Source organism: Macrosteles quadrilineatus, unplaced genomic scaffold (assembly GCF_028750875.1).
Source record: "Macrosteles quadrilineatus isolate MER2022 unplaced genomic scaffold, UCM_ALF_1.0 Scaffold_1__1_contigs__length_201487025, whole genome shotgun sequence".
In the NCBI taxonomy this organism is placed as follows: domain Eukaryota; kingdom Metazoa; phylum Arthropoda; class Insecta; order Hemiptera; family Cicadellidae; genus Macrosteles; species Macrosteles quadrilineatus.
The window spans coordinates 66,830,888-66,842,571 of record NW_026542594.1 but is presented as its reverse complement, the minus strand read 5'-3'; the positions used below and the strand labels follow the sequence as shown (position 1 = coordinate 66,842,571).

Here is an 11,684-nt window from a genome sequence, read left to right as displayed (position 1 = left end):
ACGTCGCGGACCTGTTTCCCTCCCTTTCCAAAGCATTTTAGGATTGCAGATACCTTAATCTAATCGTCATAAACAGTTCCCACACTCCGAAAAACTCTTCTTTACTGCTTCCTTCATCACTTCCTACGTCACGGACCTGTTTACCTCCCTTCTCTTAGCATTATTGGAATGCAAATACCTTAATCTATTGGTCATAAACAGATCCCACACTCCGGACAGCTCGCCTTGACTACATCCTTCACCACTTCGTACATCGCGGATCTGTTTTCCTCCCTTCCAATAGCATTTTATTAGGATTGCAGATACCTTAATCTAAATTGTCATAAGCAGTTCCCACACTCAAATCAAATCAAATCAAATATATTTATTTCCATTCGGTACAATAAAGTACAATAGGATAGGTCAGATTGCATTTTACAAATTGTCATGAAGCAAATTAAAGTAGATGTAAATATAAAATTAAACTTAAATTATATAGTATATAGAACAAAACAATTAAACAAACAATTTCTCCTTCAAGCTGGCCTGGAACATCAATAACAGATAAAATAAAAAATAATTTCTGATAACATCATATCTTAATAAAAAAAAGAGAGGATTAGTTTTCAATAATAGTTTTAATGTGTAGAATGATTTATAGAGACTATTAATTAATAGAGCGTGGGGATTTGTATTTAAGTGTATAGAACGATCTAGAAAGCAATTTGGCAAGAAAAAAACTCATTAAGTGAATAAAGTGGGTTTATTAATAACCAGTTATAAAACTTTCTCTTGAATTGTTTGACATCATATTTTGAGATAAGGCCAATGAGTTTATTGTAAACCTTTGGAGCTACAACAACATGGCTATTTATAGATTTTGAGAGCCTGTGGTAGTCAATGGAAGTATGATTTTTATTTCTAGTATTATATCTGTGTTCATGGAATTTTAGTATTTGTGTGTTATTTATTACATATACAGTTAAATCAAAGATATACAGATTAATAATAGTAGGAATTTTCATTGAAACAAAAAGAGGTTTACAATGTTCATCAAGTTCAGTTTCAGCGATAACCCTAACGGCTCTTTTTTGGAGAATTAAGATTTCATCCACTCTACTGCAGTTACCCCAGAGAATTAATCCATATCTAATTATTGATTGAAAGTAGGCAAAATAGGCAGTTCTAACAGAATTTGTTTCCAAGCAATGAACCAGGCGTCTTAGGAGAAATATTGTTCTTGATAGTTTTGGTGTTATATAATCAATGTGAGATCCCCAGGTAAGAGTACTATCTATTTTTATGCCCAAAAATTTCACCGAATTAACTGCGATATTAATATCAGTCCCGCTATTAGGGAGGGGTCTTAGGCTGAAAACAACATTCTGTGTTTTACTTTCATTTAAGAGAAACCCATTTGCTTTGAACCAGTCTGATGATGTGGTGAGGGTATTTTTTGATAATAAATTTAGCTGTTCAAAATCATCATTACTGTGGAAAAAGGTTGTATCATCTGCATAAAGAATAGTTGAGGAATTAACTGAATTTGGGAGATCATTAATGCATATTAAAAACAAAAGTGGACCCAGGACCGAACCCTGGGTGGCGAGCTAACTCCGGACAGCTTGCCTTGACTACTTCCTTCACCACTTCCTACGTCACGGACCCGTTTTCTTCCCTTCCCATAGAATTTTAGGAATGCAGATACCAAAATCTAATCGTCATAAACAGTTTCCACACTCCGGACAGCTCACCTTGACTACTTCCTTCACCACTTCCTACGTCGCGGACCCGTTTTCCTCCCTTCCCATAGAATTTTAGGAATGCAGATACCTTAATCTAATCGTCATAAACAGTTCCCACACTCCGGGCAGCTCGCCTTGACTACTTCCTTCACCACTTCCTACATCACGGACCCGTTTTCCTCCCTTCCCATAGAATTTTAGGAATGCAGATACCTACCTAAATCTAATCGTCTTAAACAGTTTCCACACTTCAGACTGCTCACCTTTACTACTTCCTTCACCACTTCCTACGTCACGGACCTCAAGCTAGTGTCGTCATTTGATTATATTTATGATCCATACCACCGTTTATGTTCTTATATCTGTGGAATAATGCTATCAGCTATTTATTTATCTACTGCATTCAAAAGTCAACAGCTTATATGTCTTTTTTTATGTGTCAAATACTGCTTCCATAAGGATTACATTGAAACTTTGAGACCCAGTGGGGCGGATTCCTGAGAGACTTTTTTAACGCCATATAGATGTTGGCACTCACCGATATGGTCTTTATCACCATGCAAAATTTGAAAACGATTGATTCAGCCGTCTAGGAGGAGTTTGCGTATTACGATATGCATAAAAGTCGACGTATAAGAGCTTCGCTCGCTCCGGAATTTGAACAGATGGTGTTTTTGGCCTCTAGGGACCTCAAAACGAAACAGTAAATCGGTCCCGGGTCCAGGTCTCTCCATGAGTACAACGGTAATAGCTTGTTCCCTATAGGGGAAATTCGCTAAAAACTAGTGTACCTGTTGCTCGAATTCGAGCAATTGCGAAGTATTACAGGCATTATTTTAAAACGAATAAGTCATAATTTCTAATGGCTTTAAAAGATTCTACTCAATTTAAAGATTATGGAAATACTCAAGATGTACATAACAGATCGATGTAATAAACATTTCTTGTAAATAGTATTTTGTACAAATAGCCTTACTCATAGCCGCATTAGGTTTCCAGACACATTATGTGTCCAAAAGCCGAACATCACGACTCCCTTCCCCATACCACCCTGAGATATAGGGATCATTGAGATCGCTCTCCCCTGATCATGGGCAAGTTTTCATTCCTTTTCTTTCTTAGTTTTTGTTTGTTTCTTTTTTTTTTAATTTAAAAGCCTGTATGTATCCCTAGTTTTTCCTATTTCCCTAGCTACTTTCATAAACGTCTCAATTGTTTCCTTGTCACTCATCATGTTTTATTTTTTCATCTTTAGACCTTTCTCTTATCAAAGACTTATTCCTGTTCTCTCATAAGTGACTCGTGGTTTTTATTTCTCAATTATAAGTGGACGATGCGTGTTGTGAAAAAATAAGTTAGTAACAAACTTAATACATCGCAACTGACTCGACTCGCAGCGCGCGCTCCGATCACACGCTCATATAGCTACGCATATCTCAGGAAATAACGCCTCTAACGGCATAGTTAAAATACGGTAACGGTATAACGGCATAGTTTTGACAGCGATAGTGATAGAGATAACAATTTTCCACAAAAAGTTAGGCTATGCTGATGCGCCGGTATGATTCAGAAGCGTACGACATGGTGCGGTGGCAGGGGATGTCCTGATCCACGATCCTCGGAGTTGCGCTGGATGCCTAGACGCTTGTCAGTAGATACTGTACTGTATCCGTTTTGCAATGGGTAGGAACCTCAAAATCAAGCAAATAAACAGAAATCTAAAACAACGTAATTTTGCGAGTGGTGAAAAAAGAAAATTTCTGAAGTAACTTAAAAAGGTTTAAACAAATCCAGAGCTGATAAAATGTTTTACATGTTTACTTTCTGGGGCCTATTTCATAATAAAGTACAAACTAATATTATTAGTAAATCAGCTGATCACCCAATGCAAATCTAATGGAAATTACAAGTTACAAGTTGTAACTTGTAACTTGTAGTTTATTATGAAATGGGCCCCAGGTCGTAAATTTTGATGTAAACTATGCTTTTAGTATTTTCATATTTCCCTTGGGCTACGCCCCATTGGCTTGTTTTTATTAACTCCCTTTCCTACACCTACAAATTTTTATATCAATTTTAAACGAATTTCATTATGACAAATGGATGACATGCAATATTATATAATTTAATTTTCATATTTTCCTTGGGCTACGCCCTATGGGCTTCAAAATTTTCCATGTTTACATTTTGAAAAAATGTAAATATATATAAAACAATATCCTTCACAAGGACAGTGGAATTCCTACGGTTGAAGAGGAAATAACCAAATTTAGTGCAAAATATCTAAAGAAACTTGAAAATCACCCTAATCACCTGGCTCTAAACCTCTTGGACAACAGTACCAGTATATACAGGCTAAAAAGGATTCATGTTTTGGATCTAAGCACACGTTTTGTTTGAACAATTTAATTTTCCCTTGTTTATTTACATATTTATTTTTTCATTGAAATACTTTTAAGTTAGCTCTGTCAATGGACAGAGATTTAACTAACGTTTTATTAAAAGTTGTTATTGTATTTGCTAAATTGTTCTAAAAATGAACAGATTGTAAATAAAATTGTGAAGAAAAAAAAAATTAAGTCAGCTGTAAATACTTAAATTTGACAGTTCAAAGAGCAGTGGTTAAGAGGTACAATATCTATACAATATAGGTATAATGTCTACATTGAACCAGAAATAAATGCTGTAAAAAAAAAGAGGTACAAACAAACATTTCAAAATAAAGATAAACAATCTGATTGCAGATATTAAGGTGTTTGTTAATAATGTCAATTGTTATTTATTTAGTATTCTAAAAAGTACCTAAACAATAAATTAAATAGATTGATATAAAGTTAGTAGGTAGGCCATGCATTCAATCAAATACATAATTATAATAAAAACCTTAGATTTCCCAAATGCCTAGCCTCTGTCTTAATCTGATAGATGCTTGAAATAGATTGAACATCCACACACATTAAAAACTAAAAAGTATAAAATAACTAGCAGAGTACCCGTCCTTCATACGGGGTTGGCATATAAGTTTAAATTGCTTATTGCAGTTATACTCAAGCTTTGCGTTTGCAATGGGGGAGGACAAAGTTTGATGAAATTTGCTTCTTTAAATTGACGGTATACTATGGTATTACACATCTACCATAGCCATAATGTTCTACCTCTTCACCTAAACAATAAATAAAAATAAAGTATTACAAATTTAAAATACCCCCGCCGCAGCAAACCTGCAGACTAAGCGAATTTCAACTTGTCTTATTACATTTTTGCTCAAATATTTCCATAAATAAGATATATTTTTATTCCCTACTAGCAGAGCACCCGTCCTTCGTACGGAATCGGCATATAAGTATAAAATGCTTAGTACAGTTATACTCAACATTTGTGTTTGCAATGGGGGAGGACACAATATTATAAAAATTTGCTTCTTTAAATTTACGGTATACTATAGTATTACACATCTAGGCCTACCATAGCTATAATGTTTTACCACTTCACCCAAACAATAGAAAAACATTAATTATTAAAGATTCACAAAATATCACAAATTATTCGTGAAATTAAAAATATAAACAAAACTGTAAACAGAAGGTTCTCATTGGGTATCACAGTTTTTTGTTGCTGCTTAATTCAATTTAGCTGTTTCATAAATTAAAAAAAATTGGGCTGCGCCCTGTTGGTAAATCTTATAACTTTTAATGCTTTTGCATACCATAGAACTAAAAATTTTAGTTGCAACAGTTGACTAAATTCTTTAATTCCATTTAAATATGAGTACTCATAAGGTTAACATGGGAAACTCTAGAGCCACTGGGGCAGAGCCCGAAAGGAGTTTTAAGATAAGAATATGCCTATATGTTAATCGGGAACGTAAGCTATCATCATGCCAAATTTCAGCCCAATCCGTCCAGTAATTAATGCGTGATTGAACTTCAAACAAACAAACTTTCACATTTATAATATTAGTAAGATTTAAATAACATTAGATTTAACGAGTGCTTAGGTTTGCTGCTACGGGGAAGGTAAAAAGTGTTTTTTGACCATATGTCAATAGTATAGGATGAAATAAATAAATTTGCCAAATTTTATCAATATATATCCATAAACAAGTAAACTACAACAATTTTCATTTTCTCCATAAGAATAACATGGGAATTTTAAATTACACTATTTTTGAATTTTCTCCGTGACTGTTAGGCATACAACAGCGCTTCAATATACTAAATTATTTACTTTTTTATGCTCTACAAAACGGTTTAAAAAGAAATTGCAAAATATTTTGTTTTTAGGGTCAAAAATGGGAAAACCCCATTTTTACCCCATAAACCCCCGTTCCCATAGTCCGATCGTGCTGGTTCGCGAACTCGTTCGAATAAACGTAGGTTTACATGTTCGTACCAAATTTCATCAAAATCGGATCATTTTTGCTTGAGTTATCGCGCTAACGGACACATATATAAATATATACATATATATATATATACGGTAATAGCTACTTTCCTATAGGGAAATTCGCTAAAATCACAAATTATTCATGACATTAAAAGCATAAACATAACTGTAAACAATCCTACTTTGGCAGTTCTCATTGCGTATCACAGTTGTTTGTTGCTGCTTAGTTCAAATTAGCTGTTTAAAACATAAATGCAAAAAAAATATAGTGCTGCACCCTGTTGGTAAATCTTATAACTTTTTAATGCTTTTGTATATCATAGAACCAACTTTTTTAGTTGAAACAGCTAACTAAATTCTTTAATTCCCTTTAAATATGAATACTCATAAGGTTAACATGGGGAACTACAGAGCCACTGGGGCGGAGCCCGAAGGGATTTTTGAGATAAGAATGTGCCTATATGTTAATCGGGAATGTGAGCTATCATCATGCCAAATTTCAGCCCAATCCATCCAATGTTTTATGCGTGACTGACCTTCAAACACACAAACAAACAAACACACAAACTTTCACATTTATAATATTAGTAAGATTTATAAATAAAAAACTTTTTAAAAGCAAAACGTTTTTAAACGCACTAAAAAGTAGAAAATAATTTATAAATATGTGGAGAGTATAAATACTTGTAAGTTTAAAATGAAATACGTGGGGTGCATGCAATTGATAATTATACATTAGTTCAATAGGTGAAGGTAATTGTAAATGATCTATTGCATGCACCCCACGTTTTTTGTTTTAAATCTTACAAGTATTTATACTCTCCACATAATTATAAATAATTTTCTACTTTTTGGTGCGTTTAAAAACGTTTTGTTTTAAACAAGTTTTTTATTTATGAATTATTATCCAATAAATGGCAGCCTCGGCTGAGCGCGCGCTCCGTTGCCGCTTGATGTACTTCTTCGTAGCTAAGTCATTCTTTTATGGAATCTAATTGATACTACAGTTAAATTAGAACCTTTCCCACAGATCCGACAAACCTGACCAAATAATACGTGATTTGGTAGCCAACTAACTTTTTCGTGTTAGTATAAAAAATTTAAAATTTGTTCGGTGGTTTGTGGTTTAATGGGTTTAATTTGAAATAAATTAATCACATTTAAATCATAAGCACCATATGATAATGGTCCATGACTATGCAAAGTTTCAGGATTTTTGTATCGATTCTAAATATTTAAAATTACGATATTATTAGAGCAGCGTCACTGCTCGATATGGTCGTGAGGCTGTTTGTCCCCAAGGTGACGTCACGATACCCCGCCCCGCACCGACATCGCACAGCTACGATGCGCAGTAGCACACCTGTCTTACTTCCACCATGGCCATACTCAACTAACTTAAAACTCTATATCTTACATCTCTATATCTTAGTGATAGACATCAGGCTGTAGTTGTAAATGGGATTACAGTATGTCTTGCTGTAATCCCATTTACAACTACAGCCTGATGTCTATCACTAAGATATAAGATAGCATTCAATGAGAGATAGGCTCAGGTTTTGGACATCATAGAAGGAAAGTTTACTTGGTAGTATGGAATGGGACACTGTGTCGAACGCATTGGTGAGTTCAAACAATCTACAACCAACACTTTGTTTTTTTTCCAAGACCCTCAGAACAATTCTGAACAAGTGACAGCACTGCCTCAATTGTACCGGTACTATGTTTGGCTCTAGGTCCAAACTGACAAGAATGTACTATTTTTGGCTCAAAATCCAACCTCTCTCAAATCTCTTGAACCAAACTGACAAGAAGAAAATATCTTATTTGATTCAAAGTAGGCTACGATTTGTTGGTTGAGAACAATCTCAAAGACCTTTTAAGATACAATACTATAGGCCTATAGTTGTCATAATTGTCTTTTTTCCCTTTCTTAAATACAGGTTTACTACTTTCACATATTTTAATGATCTTGGGAAAACATATGCATACATCCCATAAGTAAATAACATAGGCTAAGGGTTCACATATATGAACTGAGATGTCTGTTTGAGAAAAAATTCATTGCATTCAAATAACCATGTACATCTAAAGATTGGCTATTCGTAATACCCATAATGATAGAATTTGCAGTTTAAACTTATACATGCGCCTAAGGCGATTGTATTCATTTCTTAAATGGGCACAGCCACTTAACTTGAGAGAACTGTAAATTTCAATGCATGAGCTTCTCATGCAATTAGAAGAAGTAGATCAGTGAAGTAGGCCTACTCAAACAAGTAGACTTCTCATTCCATTGTAAATGTTGATTGTCTAGTGACACTGATCATTAGTGATGAAATTTTGTTTATATTATTTTAGGGTTAATTTTATGATTTGTGCTTTACTGTTCGGTTATATAACTAAAGGACGAGTTCTTATTTATGATTAGATCAGTTTTTTGTTGTTGTTTTTTTCCTAGGACGCTAAGCACGAGCCCGGGATTGTTTTTCACATTACTTCAGGCTAGACATAGGGGTTGCGGCAATATCACTTCTAGATCAAATCCAATTATTGGTGATTTGGCAGGATTTGAACCCGGGACCTCAGGGACCGAAGTGCCAAGCTCAAATCACTACACCAGCTCGCTTCTTGGACAGAACTAACAATAAAATGTGCTTCAGCTGTTCTATAAGAATAAGAAATCTACTAAAGGGAGTATGTTTTATCTATGGTATAGATGCAAAAAGAAAATAAGAATAGTTATAACGCCAAGTATACCTAGACAAAATCCTAAGAAATTAACTTTCCTAAAATATTAAAATGATTTGTATATTTTTATCTTTAATAAAAATATGTGAAAAGTAATAAGTATTTTGATATCTTAAATCTAAAATGGTGCTTAATCGTTTTATCTTATAAGTTTACTAACAATATACATTACAGATTTTTAAAAATCGTGTTGCGTGTATGAGAGTATTACGTCTCGGATGAATATTATAGACAAACCTATATTCCCTTAATAGATTTTTCATCCTTATGGATCAGCTGAAGACAATTTTATTGTTAGTTCCGTACGGTGCCGCTAGGATCATTTTTTTGTTTACAATTTGTTTCTTGATATTTCAGTTATTTAATAGAGAAGAAATAAATAAACCAAACAAAAAATATCAAAGAAAATTAGAAAACTGCCCAAATTTCCTGGCAGTTAACCTCCTCGATAATAGTGAAGCTACATATCAGGTCAAAAGAGATAATCCAATGGACCTTCCAAATTGTTTCTAGTTCAAATTTAAAATTGTTTTTCTATGTTAGTGCACTCGTTGGAGTTTAATTAACGCATGTTAAATTGTCATAAAATTTACTTATTGTTCTAGTATAAAATAGATTGTATATAAATACTTGTTAAAAAAAATCCGTTATTCAAAACCTCGTTTAGCCAAATAATACGATTTAATCATAAACAATAACTCGTCCCCTGATTGAGCAAAGCTCTTTTACACATTCTTTGAAAGTATTTTAAGGTATGGTTTGGTAGTCTGGGGTAATGGCATTGGTATCGATGATGTCTTGATACTACAGAAAAAGGCAGTAAGACTTATAAACTGGTTCATCTCTCCCGGCACATTATAGGCCTTTGTTGTGCAAACAGGGATTTTGACTGTGATAAATCTTTATATTTATGAAGTTATAGGGCTAATGAGAAAATATATTTATAAATATATGTCTAGGACGATCGCTTTACTAGGTTTAGGAATAAAATCTACATATCTAAATGTAGATTGACAAGAACACAAAAGTATCAATACACTCTGGGCTTAAAGCTTTACAAACTGCCAAACTATGTTGTAGATATTCCTAGTGATAAGGTATTCTTTGAAATACTGTATAAATGGCTCCTAGAAAACCTAATGTACCTACCAGATTGATGAGTTTTTTGAATCTGAAATAGTTATTTAAGTATGCTGTCATCCTACATAGGTAGCATTAAATAGAAAATTGTATTTAGCTTTAAAGCCTGACTAACTTGTTACTCTAATTGGACTAACATTTTGTAGGCTAATTTGACGAGACCTATTGTAAACAACGCATTTACTTAATGGTCAATACATTTCTTACTCTTATTCTTTGAGATCGGACCTTATGCAAACTATGCAATCAACTAACTCAAATTACGGCTGAACATATTGAGGCCAAACTTTCCAGGGTTATTACTACAAACAGTGTTCATGTTACTCAACAAACAAATTTAATAATGCCTATATAATTTAAAACAAAATATTATTTTTAACATTTGCATATTATGGGTTGCTATGCTATGATGGTTACGAGATAGCAAGATTTAAACAAAGAATCATACCATATGGTTACAGTATTAGCAAACTAATATGGATATCTAAATGCAGTACCAAGAAAAACACCACTCAGGTGAAAACCATTGATCAAGGAATACACAGAATGTACGTATTACATGGCATTTGGAAACTACCACTGATGAAATCTGTTAGTGGTCCTATTTCTCAGAATGATTCTTGGCATTGGTCCGATAATCATGTAACTATGAATGACATTTAAACGAGGGGTACATTAAGAGGACATGTGCTCTCTGGTAAAATTATTTATTCACAGAATAAATACATTGCTTGTACAAAAAACAATAAATAGGGCCTAATAAAAACTTTAAATTCATTGCAAATCCACATTACAGTACAGTACTTATAAATATTTAAAAATATAAAAATTAAACCTAAAACAAACTGTTTAGGAATATAAGTTTTAAAACATAAACAATAAGGCATTTGTCTTGTTGATATTTAATTGGCACCAACAAAAGAATAAAATTGAAAGCCATTACAGCATTTCATCATACATATTGTTATAATTGAGATTACAGTAAAACTCCAGGATCACCAATTACCCAAATCATCTCAAGGAGAAAAAATAAATATAACTCATCCAGAAAAATTTTGTTTGTTGCAGGATTTTGATGTTTGCGATAATCCGATATATATTTGTATGTAGAACAATGTGTTCATTGTGCAACAAGTCTATTGTAGTATCATACTGATTGGGGGGTGATGAGTTATTTGCCCAGAGCCACTGTCAACGAGATGGGGTCCAGTCCAGATTGATCCTTATAATTCGAGTTCTACTGTAGTTCATATTGAAAATAGAAAGGATGTATTTTCAATAGACTTTGACCTTGAGCACTGCATGAGTGAGAATTTGTATGAATGCTTGTTGTATGGCCCCGACCAGGAGATGGTCGTCATATGGTGTAAGGCTGGCAGGGTGGTAGCTGCCGTGGGCGCAAGCCTCGGACAGACAAACGCGTCCTACTTGCAGCAGTAGACTCACCACGTCATCCACTAGTGGAGGGAATGCTTCACACACACGTACCAACGCAGGCAGGGCAGGGGTGAATAGCTCTGTACGGTTCTCTGACGACAACACTGTAATACAATAATCACTTAATTGACAAGATGGCTGTGTTGATGGGTTATGAAACTGACAAATCTTTCATACAATCAAGCACACAACAAATAATTATTTAAAAAATGATCCATGGCTGTCTCTGGGTAAAACATAACATTA

At 33.9% G+C, this 11,684-nt stretch overlaps 1 protein-coding gene across 1 annotated transcript in view; it reads right to left on the bottom strand.

Moving 5' to 3' along the window:
- Window positions 1–10,699: 10,699 nt before the first annotated feature.
- LOC128983463 (integrator complex subunit 2) overlaps window positions 10,700–11,684 on the bottom strand; it is a 78,256-nt gene continuing 77,271 nt past the window's right edge. The window contains exon 19 of the mRNA XM_054402760.1: window positions 10,700–11,542. Within this exon, the coding sequence (XP_054258735.1) occupies window positions 11,277–11,542 (266 nt within the window). The 3' untranslated portion in view covers window positions 10,700–11,276. The remainder of the gene's footprint in view (window positions 11,543–11,684) is intronic.